At 40.9% G+C, this 21420-nt stretch overlaps 1 protein-coding gene across 2 annotated transcripts in view; it reads right to left on the bottom strand.

Annotated features, from left to right (window-relative positions):
- Nucleotides 1–21420, bottom strand: part of SLC24A2 (solute carrier family 24 member 2) — a 169543-nt gene that overhangs the window by 73196 nt on the left and 74927 nt on the right. For both annotated transcript variants that reach the window (XM_073345486.1, XM_073345485.1), the window contains exons 3-4: nt 6150–6188; nt 4799–4907 (exon numbers count right to left, since the gene is read on the bottom strand). In XM_073345486.1, coding sequence (XP_073201587.1) covers nt 4799–4907; nt 6150–6188 — 148 coding nt within the window. The remainder of the gene's footprint in view (nt 1–4798; nt 4908–6149; nt 6189–21420) is intronic.

Here is a 21420-nt window from a genome sequence, read left to right on the forward strand (position 1 = left end):
CCCCAAAATAGATAGATATGGTAGACGGCTTGACCTGTGTAATCACTGTGATCATTTAACAGCAGTATTTGAACAAGAAAGAAACCATAGAGACTGGCGATAGGCTAGCACACAGGAGAAGAGGAGGGGTGGGATATTCATAGACCTATAAATTGCTCCTAATAAAAATAAATTGAGGGATTTTCTGCAGCTTCCCAGCAGTAAGGCCCTGATCCAAAGTCCTTTAGAATCAATAGGCATCTTTCCACAGACTTCAATGGCCTTTGGATCAGGACCTAATTATATATGAGTCAGTACACTGAGTCTGATCCTGCAGCCCTTGCGGTCATGAATAATATTGATACAAGTAATTCATCTGACTTCACCAAGACTATCAAGTGAGGAAGGGTTGCAAGATCAGCACTTAAGCAGTAACGAATTTGGCACAGGACATTTCCTAGAGATTAATGACTGGCTGGGAATAGTTGATGGCCTGAAGCACAGCCAATCATTAATCTTAATCCCCAGGAAATGTCCTGCTGCAAGGTCATTATTGCTATAATAAGATCAAAATGGGGAAAAAAAAATCAATGCCACATTGATTTTGTTTTAGTGATGCAATTTCAATTGCTATGCAGAGATCATTTCTAGCTAATGAAAGTCCTGTACACTTGCCAGACAGAGTGGTTAAACTGATAGCAGTGAACATCTACACTATGGCCAAGATTTTCAAAAGCAGAAGCCTAAATTAGGCTTTTAAATCCATATGTGGAAACCTGCCTGATTTTCAAAAGTGCAGAGCACTCAACTGCTCCCACGGATCTGAGTAGCTGTTATTAACTATTATTATTATCATTTGTATCAAACCCACATGTGTGTTAAGCACTTCGCAAAACAAAGAGTCGGACAAAATTCCTGCCCCCAAAGACCTTACAATCTAGAATTCAGACACGACACAACAAGCAAAGGTGACAACGAACTGGAGGGAAATGTTGTGAGGAAGGACAGGATAACATCAATAGAATCATGTGGTTGTGACTAATAATTCATGTATATTTTGTTGTGAGTAAAAACAGCTTTTGTTATTTTTTTAACATGTAATTTATTTCTTGTTTTCTTCCCAGAAGAAATAAAGTTTTAGGTGTCTGAACAGGTAATAGTGGTGGCTTGACAAGTGAATTATTCAAGAGTGAATACTATTAACTATTTTCACTTACGTACATTAGGTGCCAAGGCAAATATTAGGTCACATAGGTCAAACTAACTTTTTTTACTTAATAGACCAACTCTGTATGTGCATTCAGACCCACATCTGCTGACTTTAGTGACAAAAAATAAGATTTGACTTCTTTTCACTCTTGGTAGCCTTACAAAGCCATCAGATATCTGGGAGAATGGGCTGGATTCTTTTCTGGCACATCCATTTTCTACACATTGTTTACTGAATTATAAGTGCAGAATTTTTATTACTGATATTGATATATGAGCGAGAAAAATAAAATAAAAACATGTCTTGATTTTCTAGTTCCAGTGTGTCAATGTTGTAGTTTAGTAAAGATCTGTAGAACTCTCCATGTGTCTGCTTTACAAACCTCTTGGAACGCAGAAGATCTGAAGCCCTGAGACGGAAGTGTCTCTCTGAAGAAGTTTGAACATAAATTTGGGTAAGCCACAGCAACGGAATATGAAATCAGATAGTTATTTTCACATGCTTCTCCCAGACACAGGCTAAACAGTCATTACTATATTTATGGGCAAACCAGGGTTAAAATCCTTGTCCTATTGATGTCAATGGGAGTTTGATATTTGCACATGCAGATAGTCATTATGGTGCCTAACTTGTCATCTGTACATTAAATTAGTGTGGTCTATCACAGTAATTACATTTGCAAATGTAGGCATGCACTTCGCAGACATTTTTGCTTGTGCAAGTAGGTTTCTACTTTTTGAAAATTTAGCCCACTGTGTCTCTATTAAATGAAACAAAAAGGTGAATAGACTTTCTAAGAAATCCAGTTGGAAGCCAAGAGACTGTTCAATTTCAATTTGTAAAGAAAAATCATGCCAGGATGGACATGAAGGCATGGAGGAAAACATGGGAAAGGTGACAGAGATGGTGGAACACTGAAGGAAGCTTCCTCGGATATAATTTCAGATTACTGCAATAACCACTAAGCAACACTGTATTAAATAGTATTGATAAATGCTTATTTTACTGACATAGATTAACTACTATATACAGCCAAACATTATTGAGTTATTTGCTATTACATGATCTGATTTTTAAAAGAGCTCAGCACCTACTGCTCCCAAATTAGAACACAGATTTAGAAAGCTCTCCTTCTGAGACTATTCTAATGAGAGGATCCTAAGTTCTTCTTTGATACATGTTATATGGAGCAAGCCTTGCAATGGGGAAGAATCATGGACAATGGTATATAGAGGAATCAGCTAGGCCTGGCAAACATATGAAGTAGGGCTAGGCAAACAGGTTCTAGATAAATAAAAACTGGATGATCATCAATCTTACTTCTGAATCTTTGTTGAGGCCTGTATTTGGGTTCAGTTAAGAAGTCCATGTGACTCCCCCTCCTGCCACAACCTTCCAATTTTCCCTTGGTCTTCAGTCTCTCACTAAGGCCCTCCCCTGTTGACTGGCTCTCCCTAACCCACTTTTCTGCAGCAATCTACGTAGCCTCTCGTAATTCCTACCTTTAAAAATGAGTTCAGGAATCCCATTTGTCTCTAGTCCCAGGTGCCTCCACTTTGCTGTATGTTCTAGCATGTGATGTGATTGGAATAGTTAAATCAGAGTGTGCAGTAGCACAGATGCAGCTAGGGACCTACAAACTTATCTTTAAGGATGGGAGAGGAAAATGGAGGGGTTGTGGGGAAAAAAAGAGAGTTTATAAACTGTGGTAGTTGATATATCAAGTTTCTGGAGGATGGAAGGCCTGCCTCACTGGTGGGTGGAGATAGGACCTGAGTTGGGATTGGGAAAGGAGTTATATCTGCTTGCTTGATATTAATAGATTCATATCTATCCTCTTGTATGGTTATTCAGGTGAAGGATTCCAAGTGGGTTGCTCCAATGTTTCCCATGAGCCAGTTTACTAGTTATGATAATAGGACTGGGCACAGTCTGGGACTGACTGTATGCTACTTAAAGGGGCAGACTTCGGCAGTTACATAATGCAGCATCTATTAAATGAAGAAGTGCAGCCTCAGTTACATCAACAGAGAGAACCACAGGGCTTTTCTAAGACCAAAAGCAGTAGAGGCTGCTTTCAGGTGGATAGGGTCATATGATTTGTGTTCTTAGTGTCCCTGTGGTAACGATATAATTCTAACAAAAATCATAGCCATATTTTTTTGGCAGATTAAAGCAACAAAGGGTTTGGATTTGTACTACAAACCTTTCTGAGTGCAGAATTAATGGTGTAGATAACAGAGGAGCTAAAATATCACACTTTCATTTTGCATAATGAGTGTTAACTTGCATGTCTGGAGAGTGAAATGGAAAAGGAGATTTACTGCTTCAGAGAGATGCAGAGCTGGGTTTATTTTTTTATTTTTTTTATTGTGTGAAAAATGTTTGCAATTTAAAGACATACCTAGTGAAATCTGATTTCTTGGTATGTATCATGAAAAGCAATTTAAATGTATTAGGGTACTTCATATATTTTATAATCACTCAAGTTTGGAAGTGATCAGGGCTTTCAATATTCTTAGAGATTTAGGACCATTTGAGCCATTCACATCTTTTAGGAGGAATTATAACTTTGAAAAACACATGATTGCAGAAGACATACCTTATTGCAGCAGGGAAAAGTCATGTAATCGGAACACACACTTCACAAATAAATACCTGGGTTTGGATTTTTGGAAATCCACCTGAAGGGAGTGGTGGACAAGGTGACACTCAGATTCAGGCCAAGCCAGTATATAGTTATGTTTTCCATCTAGAGGATCACACAGTGAACACATTACTCGGCACTTTGATAATATCAGCAAAAGTAAGTGTGTGTGTGTGTGTGTGAGAGAGAGAGAGAGAGAGAGAGAGAGAGATGAGTGAGTGAGAGGGAGATGGAGATGGAGATGGGGTGGATGTGTGGGAGAGCTGGGGGGAGGAGAGAATTGCAGATCAATAATGGCTCTGAGTTGATTGTGGATAATCGCATTCTATCTGGTCTCAGTGAATATCCATCCAAAGCCAAGATTGCAATGTTTCAAAGTTGTCTACATTCCATATTACAAGTTAGTTTCATGTTTAGCATCCGATGAAGTGAGCTGTAGCTCACGAAAGCTTATGCTCAAATAAATTGGTTAGTCTCTAAGGTGCCACAAGTACTCCTTTTCTTTTTGCGAATACAGACTAACACGGCTGTTACTCTGAAACCTGTGATATACTAACATCAAAGCTAAGAATGGAAAATTGACATCCCACACAAGTAGCAGTAAAAAACATCTTTCTAATTTTTACATCCCTGCCCAACATGAACTCTGTTCAAGCCCAAACTAGACAGAGAAAGAGAGAGAGAGAGTTAGTACTTATAGTGCATCCACCAGACAGTCATAATTATTATTGGTATTGCAGTGAAAGCAATCCCTATATGTCACAGTCCTTCATGGGACTGTGTATACTTTGACATTAGAGTGCAAGCCCTCTCTCAGAGATTGCAAACAACAAAAAAACCAAAACCAAGCAAACCAAAACCAAAAAGAAAGTAGTTCAGGTACAAACAACATTTTTGTGAATAAAAGGGAAAATCTTTTTTTGTTTTATACAGCAGAGAAAGAAAAAAAGTTATTGGGATACCTTCGGCAAGTGGGTCAAGCGTGTGAATCATCAGCTGAAAAATGCTGTTTCTCATTAGACTGTTGTGGAGAGATGCAGAGCTCCCGCCTCGCTGGAGCCGTGGCTTGGTCTGAATGAAAAAAAGAAAAGGAAGTTAGCCTTTTCTTGAGAATGGATCCAGTTACACTATGAGTTGTATTCATCTCCGAGTGAAAACATTTCTGATTTCCACTGGTCACATTTTGTACTAAGCAATATCACGTATACACCCCCTTTCGCCCCAAAGGATCCACTGGTCATTCATCAGTAGACTGGGACTCAGGAGATGTGGGTTCAATTCCTGGTTCTGCCACAAACTCCCCCTGACTTGTTGGGCAAATCAACTGACCCCTCTGACTTTGTCCAGCCTAGGATTTAAGGGCGTGTTGTTAGAATGTGTAACTAATATGTTCTAAAAGTCAAACATAGACAAGGCAGTGTAGACGTTGTGTGCTAAATTTGTCAAGTTAAAACCTAGGGGGGATTATTTTATGGGAGATAAAGAGCAGCTGACAGTCATGGCAATCTTTAGTTTCACTGTGAAACCGTTTAGCTCTGTCCTGAAGTACACCAGCTTCTCATTTCAAATGCCTGCACTCCATTACAGACCATTAGATATCCTCAAAATGATGTAGAAAGGTAAAAAAAATCCCCATCTATATGATAGCATCTTAGACAGGCCTTAAGTCAGTTATAGTAACAATGTGTGCCTCTGCCTATTGTTTTCCACCAGATGCTGTTGGCAAGGTTGAAGAAAAAAAAGGACTTTCAGAATGATGATAAATAATGTACACACATGTGCACGCACAGACACACAAAATAATAGAGCGAAAAAATAAAAGATCTTCAATACGTTTTAACAGGCTTATAAACACCTAGAAGAGAGTTTCTTTCCTGTGCTGTTGTACAGCCATAAGATTCTTAGAGAATACAGCCATTTTGTGGATGGCAATGTTCATAAAACATTCCATTTAGTTGAATAATAAATAATAATCAGGACCAACAATTTGTAAAAACTAACAAGCCCCTGCCAAACCGATTAAAAAAAAACAGATGAAGGAAATAGTCTGTTTTCAGTTAAAGCGTCTACAGGGCACATACATTAATTCTTGGTGCCAAATGAAAAATTATAGAAACTGAATACCAGAATTAACTTGTCACTTTAACTTTGGAACTTAATTATTTTTAATTGTATAGCAGCATTGGGGGTGGGGGTGGGGGAAGGATGATAGCTTATTAAAATGCTGAAGTGTGCCAAAGCAAAGTAAGATTTCTCTCGCCCACACCTTCCAGAAACAAATGCCCAGACATAAAAATATAAACTGCTGCCTACCGTCAGTGTTTGGTCATCCTTGTCCCCAGCATTAGGTGGCTGCTTGTACAGGGAAAAAAAAAAAGAAATGTTACATGGCGCCTGCATACATTTTCAAAGAAGAACATTAAACAATGGAAGACACAGTTAAACAGCATGTACTTGTGTACTGAGTGACATAGATTCTATGGGCTACAATGTGATTTCACAGGTCTCGAACTATGTGATGTTAAAGACCTTAAATATTCTGTAGGTACTAGGTAATAGGGGATTCTTTTGAAAGGTTCAGGCTGAAATGCTCCTGAAACCTCTTATCATTGGCTACATAATTTGTCTCTCACGTGTCACTGAATTTCAGGGTCTCAATTATAGCCAGTGGGCTAAATCTTGAAATCCGCATTTTTTTATATGGTCTTCAGTGAGGCAAACTCACATTGGCTTTGATGGGAGTTTGCCTGAATGTTGAGTGCACTAAACTCAGTAAGATCATCAGGGTTGGATCATTATTGATAATGATTCCAAGTGATGATCCTGATATCTTAAAAAAAAAAAGATGTTCTGAGTCATTATATAAGCTTACTATTTTAAATACCCATCTTAACGGGACTCAGCAAAATGCCTTGTAGCCCTAATTGACAGGATCAAACAGTTAAGAGCAGACAACATGGCAGCAGAGTATTGGTCTCCCATGTACAAGAATCAGACTCTGGGGTGGATTTTAAAGACATTGCAAACTACAAAATAGGTGACTTGTGTCCCACAGATATTCTTTCACTCTTTTGAGTACAATAATGGCAAGACAATGACATTTATAGGATGAAAAACTGGGGAGGACTTTGGGTTTCTTTGTTTCTATAAATTTTTTTGGGAGGATTGTGATAATGGACAATAAACAGAGTCATAATGGTTTCTCAAATCTGCTGAAGCCCACAATACAGTGTTAATTCACCAGAATATACACACAAAAGCACCAGTGAACTATGATTAATAAACCACTGCATACTCTACCTGCGTTACAGTCAACCTCATGTGATAATGCCCCTTCCCTCAAAAAGCAGTGTTGTAAACCATTTCCTCCATACCAAGCTTTCTTTCTTTCTATCAAACAGCTCAACAAATGGTGCTGTATTCTACAGCACAATCCCCAGGGGGAATTATCCAGTGCAATGAGCTCAGCTTTTTGACACACATCGAGATTAACTGTCAATACGCCTTTTCAGTTAGCGAATTTAACCTTGGGGGTTAAGTAGAAGAGAAACAATTATGAGCAAATACTGATACAGAAGCAGTTCATTTTTGTTCCACAGTGAGTAGAGGAAGAACAGGACTTAATTCTTTATGTCCAAAACGTCCCCAGCTGAGAACATCAATTTGAAGAAAAGATTATGTGAGAAACGACTATCTTTTGGTCTGTAATGGATTCCCCCCTATCTCTCACGCCAGGCTGACTCAGTGCAAACAACGGGGACATAGCACAAGGGGAAAGAGCTTTTATTAGAACTTAAAAAAAAGAAAAGAAAATTTCTGCAGTAAAAAGGTCAACAAAATGTGCTCATTTATCTTTAGACAGTATTTTGATGGGTACTGTTTAATAATGGTGTGTACATATATGCATACATTTATACATTCTATAAATGTACACATATATTATTCACATATACTGTCAGGGGTTGCTTTTGTATTATTCCTTCCCCACAAATCTGATCTGTGTTCATACTGGGGAAAATTCACCCTAAGGTGAAATTTTCACCTGAACAGGGACCAGCCCAAGACCACTTAAGAAGCTCTTGAGTTCAGTGGGCCTAATCATGTGAGTCAAGTTACTCTTATGTGTAAGTGTTTGAAAGACTGGGTCCTTAATATGAATGATAAAAATTATCAACAAAGGCTTTTGTATTTGAGGAGCTATGTGGTCCGGTCCATATCTTGAATTTTGAAAAAAGATACAATCAAGGATGAGAAAATATTACTGAGTTGTAGCCATTTATTGGACATGACCTTGCAAGGTGCAGAGCACCCTCAACTCCCATTAATGTCAATAAGAGCTGAGAGTGATCAGTACTTCTCAGAAGCACCTACCACTTCGTAGGATCAATACATAGTCCTATCCAACACCCCTTCAAGTCAGTGGAAAGACTGCCAATGACTTTAATGGGAGCTGGATCAGGCCAGGTAGGTATATTAAGATAAACAACTACCTTGCTTAAAAGAAAATGTATAGCCTGTACATTTTAATTTGTACAAGATAATCATTGAAGTAAACAGAAATACTGGATTGTGGCAATACATATTCTATTTACATTTTTTAAAAAGATTTCAGTAGGATGGAAATACACTTCTGAAATGACCAAGATATTCTCTCTTATTACTACTGCAACATGAAGTATAAAACTGTTAAATGGATATCTTTTCAAATGTGGTAAATAATATATTTGTTCCCGAGCTGAAACCTTGTATTTCAAGTTGCATTGCAGAAGAAATGTTCATGACAAAAATATAAATAGAGGTTTGGGAAGAAGATGCTCACACAAAACTTTAACAGCAGCAATGCAAATAGTGGGCCCACATTTGAGTTACTGAGCACTATCAGTTTCCATGGACTTCAGCGGTAGGCAGGGCATTTCACATCTTGCAGGAGTGGATCAACAGTCTTGTACAGCTGAGCATACTCTTTGGGCCTGATCCTGCAAATACTTACACACGACTAACATTATTCACATCAGTGCTCCCACTGAACTCACATATTTTTGTCAATTATTTTAAAACCTTTAAATTTATTTTATATTAATTATAAATTCTTTAATACTGCAGTGCAAGCACAATTAGTTCAATTTGATGACTGACATGAATAAAGCTTTTTATAAACCCCAAATGATACCAAACTGTATTTGTGTTGTATAGCGTATGAGCCAAAAAAAAAAAAAAAAAAACACTAGTGGAAAAAGACTAGACCAATACAACATTTCTGTTTGAAAAAAATACTTTTGAATTTCCTGTTATGTTAAAGAGACACTGTCAACTAAAAATCACATATTGCACAGAAGCAAATTGTATTATTTGTTATAATAATGTCTCAAAATCAAATATATTTGTCACTACTTATGCCCTAGTTTTATCTTTTTTTTTTTTCCAGTTTGGACAACGAAAAATCAGCTAAGCCTATTTTTCTTTTGTTTCCAGCCAGTTTCCCAGTCAGGTTCTCAGTGCTGCAACATTTGGATTTTGAACACTTCAGGGGAATATTTACATTCAAAAATATGGTTTTCTTTGGGTTATCTTAACTGGAGAAGCCTATTTTTATTAGTCTTAGGTTTTATAAAAGCTTACTATTAAATATAAAATTTAAAATTTGGCCCAAATTTAAATTGATTATGTCCCTTTAAACCAACTGTGAATTCAGTTTTTTGTACATAGCTACAATGATATTAATCTTTTATTTAGAAAACAAACACTCTGTACAAGAATGTGTGCACTTGTATCACGACAATCACCACATATTAGCTCCTTTTTAAATGGCAACTTCCATCCTTTTGTTTTGACTTTTTAATTTCTGCATTGCAGATAGTTCTAGAACAGATACTAGGAGATGAGCACCATATACTTTGCAATTCCACATCATAATTAACTTACAGCTGTTGATAGTTTTTATAGTAATGCAAAATACATACAATTGCATTCTGATATAGTATCTAGTGGACCATACCTTACTGTGCTTACACAACGGTATCTATCTTCATATCCATATGATGGTTAAATATGTAAGGTTTTTAATACCTTACTTTAGAGCCCCAAGCATTTATTTCAGGAACAATCCTATATCTTTCCTGCTTGCCATTAAGGCTGGAACATTTGATGCCCTCCCATACCTATCCCTATGTCTACACTACCGCTTATGTTGGTATAACTTATGTTGCTTTGGGGTGTGAATAATCCACCCTCCCCCTCCTCCCCCCCCCCCCCGAGTGACATACTCACTGCCGGTGTGGACAGTGCCTTGTTGGTGGGAGAGCTTCTCCCACTGACATAGCTACTGCCACTCATTGGGGGTGGATTAATTAAGTTGATGGGAGAGCTCTCTCCCATTGGCTTAGAGTGGCTACATATTTCATAGATAAAGTTTTATATCCATTTTTCAATTTTTTTTGTTTAGCCTCTTACTTTAAAAACATCTAAACAAATACCCTTACATGATGACACCATAAATACCTTCACCATCTGTTATAACATTGTTTGACACATATCTGACACGGTCCATGTAGATATTAAATCTAATACTCAGTGGGCAGAGCCTGTTCAGAATGCCTAACTGACTGAGATTATCCATCACCTCTCTCTCTGAAACTCCAACATCCAAAGAACTGACTCAAATTACATAGATTGTTAGCAAATACTTTCCCACAAAGGCACAAGGGAATGGGAAGAGCAAAAGCATGGCCTTGCTTCCACCTGCCCTTACTTACCTCCCTCTCATGCTCATGCATTAGGGTTAACCAGAACCTGTCTATAACTGTGACATAGTTTAGTTAGACCCAAAATTGACATTAAAGTCCATGCAATTCTTTCTTTAAAATTTTTTGGTTGTTCTAAACTACAGATAATAAAAATATAAATAATGATTTATTGTACTTTCTCTCTAAGTAAAACCAATGTCCATACATGAGTAACATGCTGGCTGGAAATCTGTGCAGTGAAAAATCTGTGTAATCCACAGATGGCATTGTTCCTCTCAGAAAATATTTTCCCCAAAGAATGCGCCAAATTTTGAAGAATTCTCACCAAACAGCTACATATTCTTGTATACATTATAATAAACTAAAAGGGATTAATGATTTACTGGATGAGCCATCACTGGAAGTAACGAAAGTACATTATGTGCATTGAGCAGTAAAGTATAGTGCATTACGAACTGTATTTAAACTTTGTAATCTGGTTTCTCTGATTATTTTTCTGATACAGAGTGTGGGACCAAGGTTAGGGGCTTTACAAAGACGCTATCCCAGGTATACTTTTATGAATGTCTTCTTGCATTGCTTTTCATAAGTAGCATATGGCTCATTGCAATTATACAGGTATCAATAAGTCACTGTTTGTCGGCTCTGAAGAAAATTATAAAAGGCAGTTATTTTAGGATGGAAGGTACCCAAACCTTTTAAAGAGACTGAGGTTTGATTTGAAAATGGGAGAAATAAAAAACAACAACTGCATTTCAAAAGCACCCACTTTGAACATAGAAGCGTAACAACCGTAATGGAGCATAATGGAGAAAGTCCTACTGACTTCAATAGAAGGTGGATTGTCCTCTTAAAATGTAGGTTCCCAGGGAATGACAGTAATGTGCTACATATGCATGATGTACTTGGCATAAGACCATTACGCCATTTATCCCTAAAGTATACACCACAATGCATTCAATGCATTAATACATAGCTAAAATTCATTATGGGGAGGAAAAACATACAAATACAGCTGGCTAAATTCAGAAGCAATTCTAATTGACAATCTAAGTTGAAGTAAATTACCAGGCCCCTCCAAGTGTATGTTTGCTTGTTACACCAATGTAGACGTCCTTTAAGCTCCCTTAGACATACTCACTTATTTAGACTCCTTCAGACTCATAGACTACATTCAGAGGTGTTCTGTAATTGTGGGTGGGTATCTTCTCAATGATCCTCACATACCCACTCTTCTAATGCCAAAGGGAGTCTAAGTGAGTGCAGTTTACATGCCTAAAAGCTGGAAAGTGTAATTTATAATGATCCTAATCTACTTTAATTTAAACCTTCTGCTGAATGTTTAGGGTGAAATTCTGGCCCCACTGAAGTCGATGGAAGCTTGGCCACCCTCAATACGTAAATTACATAGGATTTCACTCTCAGTATGTAAATTACACTTCCTTAGACTGTTCCCTAATTCCCTTAGACTGAGAGTAATTGAGAGGGAGGCTGCGTATGAGGTGTTCTAACTTACATATCACCCCGTCTAAGTTAAACATCACCTGAACGTGGCCTGTTAGAATCCAAACCAAAAGGCTTTGTAGATCTTATTAAGAAAAGAGCTGGAGAAGCTAAAGCTCCCCTTTTCACAGGAGGGCTTCCCAAGGGACAAAATATCTTTACTCTATGAACTAATTAAGTTTTCACGAGCTGTTTCCTGAATTTAGTTGAGCTTGCAAACCTGCTTTACTCACCCACATCAAGAAATTTCTAAAGCGAATCCTGACCCTGAACAAATATTGAGAAAATTTTTCAAATTTGGGTGCATAATTGCATCTGCAAAATATGTGTACACTTCTGTTTTGTCAGAAGTGCCAGTCCTATGCATATCTAAAGGGTTTTATGCCTTCAAATCAAGTATTTCCTAAATACCAGTTTGTTCCTGTAATTACCCAGTGTGCGTGCACAAATTGTATCTTATCATAGATATATTAAGGAATTGCATCTTTGTTAATTTGAGAATGACAAATAGGTGGCTTAAGGAGAAATCAGCTGTTAAATCACATCCTCGTCTGAGGCCAGTTGCTTTAGATCCAAATTCTGAGACATTTACTCATGTGGAATAGTACCTTACTTCTTCAGTCGGTCAATGGGACCACTCCTGGAGTAAGTACCTATTCAAGAGGAGTAAGAGTCAAAAGCTGGCTCACTTGTTTTAGCTGCTCTGAACTTACTAAAAATCAGGTATCCTTGATATTTGGTTTAGGAGAGCAATGTAATAGCACAATATTAAAGGCCCTGTGATTATTTAATTACCATAATGCCAATCATAACCATGTAGTTTTAAGATGTCATTTTAATCTTAAGGTTAAGACTTGTCATTGAAATGTTTGTCTCTTTTTTTGCTTTAATTGCAATCTAATATTTTTAAAGACATTGTTACAATTGTTATTTAAGTCAATGTCATTTTTGGCAGTTTATAAGAAGGGGAAAAGGAGGCAATTTTTCAAAAATGGGAGACTAAACTTAAGCTCTTATACTGACACTTAGATATGTACCTACCCAAATTAGCTGCCTATGAGTGTCAGATTAAGTGCATAGATATAAATCTGTTTTGGCTAGCTTCAGGTGCCCAGATATGAAAACTAGGCTCATTACTTTTAAAGCATGTTTAATTAATATGCTGCTATTGTATTAATAATATGACAGGTTAAAAATACATTGGAAGAATGTCATTTAAGTTGACAAGTCAAGCACTCAAAAATTAGGAAATGCCAGAATTAAGGTTCCCTGTGTAACCTTAATTTGGTCCCCTTGTGTTTTAATTACATGATCACATACTGTTTTTTCCATAGGACCCCTATCTCATTCAATGTACAGGATGGAGGTGCTCCGGGTGTAAGGCAGCTGTTCAATATTTCTTTTTAGCCCCATAATTTAATGTGTGGCCCTTGTTACTCACATGATCCAAAACTTGCAATTAATACAGAATTATGAATTTCCTCATGCTCTTTTCTATGGCACTCATCCCCATAGTATCCAAGTGCTTTATAAACATTCATGAATTTATCTTCACAGTTCCCATGCAAAATGAGAGAGGAGTACTATCACCATTTTACAGGTAGAGAGACTGAGCCCTGGTCTACACTAGGACTTTAGGTCTAATTTAGCAGCGTTAAATCGATGTAAACCTGCACCCGTCCACACGATGAAGCCCTTTATTTCGACTTAAAGGGCTCTTAAAATTGATTTCCGTACTCCACCCCTGACAAGTGGATTAGCGCTTAAATCGGCCTTGCCGGGTCGAATTTGGGGTACTGTGGACACAATTCGACCGTATTGGCCTCCGGGAGCTATCCCAGAGTGCTCCATTGTGACCGCTCTGGACAGTACTCTCAACTCAGATGCACTGGCCAGGTAGACAGGAAAAGAACTGCGAACTTTTGAATCTCATTTCTTGTTTGGCCAGCGTGGCAAGCTGCAGGTGACCATGCAGAGCTCATCAGCAGAGGTGACCATGATTGAGTCCCAGAATCGCAAAAGAGCTCCAGCATGGACTGAACAGGAGGTACGGGATCTGATCGCTCTATGGGGAGAGGAATCCGTGCTATCAGAACTCCATTCCAGTTTTTCGAAATGCCAAAACCTTTGTCAAAATCTCCCAGGGCATGAAGGACAGAGGCCATAACAGGGATCTGAAGCAGTGCCGCGTGAAACTTAAAGAGCTGAGGCAAGCCTACCAGAAAACCAGAGGGGTGAACAGCCGCTCCGGGGCAGAGCCCCAAACATGCCGCTTCTATGATGAGCTGCATGCCATTTTAGGGGGTTCAGCCACCACTACCCCAGCCGTGTTGTTTGACTCCTTCAATGGAGATGGAGGCAACACGGAACCAGGTTTTGGGGACGACGATGAAGGAGAAGATGATGATGAGGAGGAGGAGGTTGTAGATAGCTCACAGCAAGCAAGCGGAGAAACCGGTTTTCCCGACAGCCAGGAACTGTTTCTCACCCTGGACCTGGAGCCAGTACCCCCCGAACCCACCCAAGGCTGCCTCCTGGACCCGGCAGGCGGAGAAGGGACTCTGGTGAGTGTACCTTTTAAAATACTATACATGGTTTAAAAGCAAGCATGTGAAAGGATTAATTTGCCCTGGCATTCGTGGCTCTCCTGGATGTACTCCCAAAGCCTTTGCAAAAGGTTTCCGGGGAGGGCAGCCTTATTGCGTCCTTCATGGTAGGACACTTTGCCACTCCAGGCCAGTAACACGTACTCGGGAATCATTGTACAACAAAGCATTGCAGTGTATGTTTGCTGGCGTTCAAACAACATCCGTTCTTTATCTCTCTGTGTTATCCTCAGGAGAGTGAGATATCATTCATGGTCACCTGGTTGAAATAGGGTGCTTTTCTTCAGGGGACACTCAGAGGAGCCCTTTCCTGCTGGGCTGTTTGCCTGTGGCTGAACAGAAATGTTCCCCGCTGTTAGCCACGGGGAGCGGGGAGGGTTGAGGGGGTAGCCACACGGTGGGGGGAGGCAAAATACGACCTTGTAACGAAAGCACATGTGCTATGTATGTAATGTTAACAGCAAGGTTTACCCTGAAAGACTGTAGCCACTGTTTTATAAAATGTGTCTTTTTAAATACCTCTGTCCCTTTTTTTTTCTCCACCAGCTGCATGTGTTTCAATGATCACAGGATCTTCTCCTTCCCAGAGGCTAGTGAAGATTAGAAAGAAAAAAAAACGCACTCGTGATGAAATGTTCTCTGAGCTCATGCTGTCCTCCCACACTGACAGAGCACAGACGAATGCGTGGAGGCAAATAATGTCAGAGTGCAGGAAAGCACAAAATGACCGGGAGGAGAGGTGGCAAGCTGAAGAGAGTAAGTGGCGGACTGAAGACACGGCTGAAGCTCAAATGTGGCGGCAGCATGATGAGAGGAGGCAGGATTCAATGCTGAGGTTGCTGGAGGATCAAACCAGTATGCTCCAGTGTATGGTTGAGCTGCAGCAAAGGCAGCTGGAGCACAGACTGCCACTACAGCCCCTGTGTAACCAAGCCCTCCTCTCCAAGTTCCATAGCCTCCACACCCAGACGCCCAAGAACGCGGTGGGGGGGCCACCGGCCAACCAGCCACTCCACCACAGAGGATTGCCCAAAAAAAGAAGGCTGGCATTCAATAAATTTTAAAGTTGTAAACTTTTAAAGTGCTGTGTGGCATTTTCCTTCCCTCCTCCACCACCCCTCCTGGGCTACCTTGGTAGTCATCCCCCTATTTGTGTGATGAATGAATAAAGAATGCATGAATGTGAAGCAACAATGACTTTATTGCCTCTGCAAGCAATGATTAAAGGGAGGAGGGGAGGGTGGTTAGCTTGCAGGGAAGTAGAGTGAATCAAGGGGTGGGGGGTTTCATCAAGGAGAAACAAAGAGAACTTTCACACCGTAGCCTGGCCAGTCCTGAAGCTTGTTTTCAAAGCTTCTCTGATGCGTACCACGCCCTCCTGTGCTCTTCTAACCGCCCTGGTGTCTGGCTGTGCGTAACCAGCAGCCAGGCGATTTGCCTCAACCTCCCACCCCGCCATAAACGTCTCCCCCTTACTCTCACAGATATCGTGGAGCACACAGCAAGCAGTAATAACAATGGGAATATTGGTTTCACTGAGGTCTAAGAGAGTCAGTAAACTGCGCCAGCGTGCCTTTAAACGTCCAAATGCACATTCTACCACCATTCTGCACTTGCTCAGCCTGTAGTTGAACAGCTCCTGACTACTGTCCAGGCTGCCTGTGTACGGCTTCATGAGCCATGGCATTAAGGGGTAGGCTGGGTCCCCAAGGATACATATAGGCATTTCAACGTCCCCAACAGTTATTTTCTGGTCTGGAAATAAAGTCCCTTCCTGCAGCTTTTGAAACAGACCAGAGTTCCTGAAGATGCGAGCATCATGCACCTTTCCCGGCCATCCCACGTTGATGTTGGTGAAACGTCCCTTGTGATCCACCAGAGCTTGCAGCACTATTGAAAAGTACCCCTTGCGGTTTATGTACTCGCCAGCTTGGTGCTCCGGTGCCAAGATAGGGATATGGGTTCCATCTATGGCCCCACCACAGTTAGGGAATCCCATTTCAGCAAAGCCATCCACTATGACCTGCACATTTCCCAGGGTCACTACCCTTGATATCAGCAGATCTTTGATTGCGTGGGCTACTTGCATCACAGCAGCCACAACAGTAGATTTGCCCACTCCAAATTGATTCCCAACTGACCGGTAGCTGTCTGGCGTTGCAAGCTTCCACAGGGCTATCGCCACTCGCTTCTCAACTGTGAGGGCTGCTCTCATCTTGGTATTCATGCGCTTCAGGGCAGGGGAAAGCAAGTCACAAAGTTCCATGAAAGTGCCCTTATGCATGCGAAAATTTCGCAGCCACTGGGAATCGTCCCAGACCTGCAACACTATGCGGTCCCACCAGTCTGTGCTTGTTTCCCGAGCCAGAATTGGCGTTCCACAGCATGAACCTGCCCCATTAGCACCATGATACATGCATTGCCAGGGCCCATGCTTTCAGAGAAATCTGTGTCCATGTCCTGATCACTCACATGACCGCGCTGACGTCGCCTCCTCGCCCGGTACCGCTCTGCCAGGTTCTGGCGCTGCATATACTGCTGGATAATGCGTGTGGTGTTTAATGTGCTCCTAATTGCCAAAGTGAGCTGAGCGGCCTCCATGCTTGCCTTGGTATGGCGTCCGCACAGAAAAAAGGCGCGGAACGATTGTCTGCCATTGCTCTGATGGAGGGAGGGGCGACTGACGACACGGCTTACAGGGTTGGCTTCAGGGAGCTAAAATCAACAAAGGGGGTGGCTTTACATCAAGGAGTATTTCAGGCAGGACTTCACGGAGGGTTCCAATAAGAAATGGTACACCTAAGTTACTGTTCTTATTGGAACAAGGAGGTTAGTCTGGCCTCTGATTGATACATGGCTAGATTTACCTCGCTGCACCTTCTCTGTGAGTGACTGCAGTGTGACCTAGAAGAATGAGTCCCCTAGACGGAGGACGGCGGGGGAGGAAGCAAATGAGTACAAAACAAATCTGGTCTATTTCTTGTTTTGATCCACTCCATCTATCTTTTACATCTTTGGCTGGCAGCAGACGGTGCAGAAGGACTGCATGACATCCACATCTCATGGCTGCCCGGCAGAAGATGATGCAATAGGACTGCTAGCCATCCTCATCTCTTGCCTGCCCGGCAGAAGATGGTGCAATATGACCGCTAGCCATCCTCATCTCTTGCCTGCCCGGCAGAAGATGGTACAGTACGACTGCTAGCAATCCGTATCGCCTGCCTGCTCACCATAAGACGGTTCAATAGGACTGACTGGTCAAGTCACTCCAAATTTAGTCCCTGCGCCCATGTCTGCCCAGGCACTCCTGGACGACGCGGCCAGGAGCACCTCGGACATGACGATGACGGCTACCAGTCATATTGCACCGTCTGCTGCCAGAAGGCAATGGGTTGCTGCTACTGTGTAGCAATGCAATACCATGTCTGCCAGCACCCAGGAGACATAGGGTGACGGTTACCTGAGCGGGCTCTATGCTTGCCGTGGTATGGCGTCTGCACAGGTAACTCAGGAAAAAAGGCGCGAAACGATTGTCTGCCCTTGCTTTCATGGAGGGAGGGAGGGAACGAGGGCCTGACGATATGTACCCAGAACCACCCGCGACAATGTTTTAGCCCCATCAGGCATTGGGATCTCAACCCAGAATTCCAATGGGCAGTGGAGACTGCGGGAACTGTGGGATAGCTACCCACAGTGCAACACTCCGGAAGTCGACGCTAGCCTCAGTACTGTGGAAGCACTCCGCTGAGTTAATGCACTTAATGCACTTAGAGCATTTTCTGTGGGGACAGAAAGCTTAATAAGGCTTGGTCTACACTAGTTATGTCGGTATAACTACATCACTTAGGGGTGTGGACATAATGACATAGCTACACCGGCACAGACAGTGCTATGTCGATGGGAGGGCTTCTCCTGTCAACGTAGCTACAGCCTCTTGGGGAGGTGAGGTACCTGTGACAACAGGAGATGCTCTCCCATCAATGTAGGTAATGTGTTGTAAGTGGAGATAAGGCCTCAAATTAAGGGGATAGAGTTACTAGGGTAAGCCAAAAGTTGTAAGTCTGGAACTCATGGTCTCCTGGTTCCCAGAACAGGGCACCTTCCCCTAGGCTAAAGGATATTTTAATAGAGGGTAGATGGCAGCTGCAGGAGGAGGAGGATGCAGATGATCCATTTTGTCCGTGCTCCATCTGGAGTTTGACCTCTGTGTGACAGGCTGAAGTGAGACCTCCAGGTGGGTACACACAAAGTGCTGTAGAATGTGGATGGTTTTTGGGATGCTTCCAAGCACAAGGTGTATTGTGCCTACCACAGACAGGAGATGGTGATATTTGAATTTTCATAACCCAACCAAATCTGAATGGATTACCATAAATCTAGCAAGGAGGCATTAGAGCTCTTCAGAAAAACAGTAGCATCAATTGTTATAGCAGAAAGTGTTACTCAACCTTAGTACAGGTTAATACTATAATGATTCACATTGATCTATTGATGATATATCTGCACCAGGAGAGACACTGCACTCTAAAGGTGATTCACCCCAAGGGTGGCCAGGCAGCGGTAACATGGTCTTTCTTCCTTCCAGATTGCTGATGTGGGAGGGCAGCTGTAATTTTTGCTGAGGACTGTATAGGAGCCCCACTAGCATACACTGCTGAGGGGATATGCTGAATCACTGCACCCTCAGCTGCCCTGGTCGTGCCCCCTTTCTGGCTGGTAGTGTTCACGTCACCTCCTTTCCACTGCTGCATCCTTTCCACTGCACTAAAATTTTTGCCACTGGGGGCCCTGCACATTTCAACTGGTAGAAACCTAAACTCCATCTATCTGAGTCTGAAAGGACAAAAATCAAATCAAATCAAATCAAATATGACAGAAGCATATAAAATAATGAATGAACGGAGAAAGCCAGCTGAGCACTGCTAACAATTATTGTTTTCCATAACATCAGAACAAAAGGGCACTCAAATGAAATTTAAAAGGCAACAACACTTACAATGGATAAAAGGGAAAACTTTAATCATGCAATATATAATCAATGGGACTCACTGCCACAGGATATTGGCAAATAGTTTAGTAAGAGTTAAAAGAAAGATTTATCATATTTATACTAAAAAAGGAAAAAAAATTAAAGTAGTATCTGCCATTACATGACCTAGGATAAAACTTCAAGGGCTACCAATAAACATACTTCAAGAAGTACAGTGAACACTCTTTGGGATCAGTAGGAAATTTCCTTCCACTGCATAGCATTACACATTTAGGTGCATGATGGGGTTTTAAGCCTTTCCCTGAAAATTCTAACACTGGCCACTGATAGTGACAGGATACTGGACAAGACAGCCCTTTGGTTTCCTGAGCTATAAAAGTTTCTACGTTCTTATTCTTTTTGTGTTTGGGTTAGCATCTTCTACTCAGCACCACAATGGAGATGGGGACTAATAAACCACAGAACAGCACTCCTCAGAGACTAGGACCTGAAAAGTGCAAGATCAAAATGCCCTGGCTGGCACATTTTGTGACTAACCAAATATCAGTCCCAGCTATATCCTGGGACTATCCACCTTCCTGATACAGATAAGAATTTTCAGTTCTGATATTAAGGCATATCAGACTACAGAGTCACTGAAATCAAGCCATACAAAATGCTTTTACTTTTTTAGTCTGATAGGAAGTTAACCTAATTCTGAAACATTGTGAAAGGAAAATAGGAAGAGCAGAAGCAGTTTATTTAGTTTATGTAAGAACTGGAGCATATTGTATTTTCTTACTTTAAAATATCACCTTAAAAATCAAGTTTAAATCTCAACAAAAAAGAATTGTTTACTCTTAATGCTGATTCTCAGCTTCAGGCCCAATAATCTGGTTCTCTCTGTGATTGACACCCAATAGTTACTGTCCTTCCATTTCCTCTAAAGATAATTGCCTCCAACTACAGTTTCCTCTCTTGTGCCTAATCTCCTACTGTGTTTCCACTGCTTTCTGGCTACATGTGTTGAAGGAGGCACACCCCATAAGGCTTTCATTGTGTTCTGGCCAGGGTTTAAAACAATGGCTAACAGAGACAGTAGTGAAAAGAAACAGGATTTGAACTTTACTGAGGAATATGCAGACAAAATATAAGTAGTGTACTAACAAGGAATCTACTAGAGTCGCTAGAGCAAATAGGAAATTCACCAACCATTTCTTGGTTGCATGGATCCAGCTACATCAGCAAACAGAGTTGGCCTTAGCATTTTCTCCAGAACTGGAAAACATTTTGCCACCAATCCCATGCATCCCCACTCAAAAAAAAAAAATTACAGACTCCTGTTTCACACTCCTAACCCCTCCCTCTTGACTCTTTCCCACCATGATCACAGCCCACTCTATACTAATGTGAATCAGCACCATATCATCAGTTTTTACACATATCTAAAGTAAACCTGTGTCCTGGAAAATTGGGAATAGCCTAAAATAAACTGGGATTCTGGACCCACCAGGTGGAGGATTAAATGTGCATTCCAAAGAGGTTTAGAATTTATATTTTTGCACTTTACAAACATTATCTATGTATTTCCTACAACCCCTGTGTGAGGTTGGTAAAGTATTATTAGACCTATTTTGCAGAAGTGGAAGCTGAGACACCAGACAGTTATGGCCAACATTATCAAATGTGGGGGTATAAAATTAAGCACCTAAATCCAGATATCCATCTTTAGGCACCTCAATTTGAAAATTTTGGCCTATGTA

This window comes from Lepidochelys kempii, chromosome 5 (assembly GCF_965140265.1).
Source record: "Lepidochelys kempii isolate rLepKem1 chromosome 5, rLepKem1.hap2, whole genome shotgun sequence".
Classification (NCBI taxonomy): Eukaryota; Metazoa; Chordata; order Testudines; family Cheloniidae; genus Lepidochelys; species Lepidochelys kempii.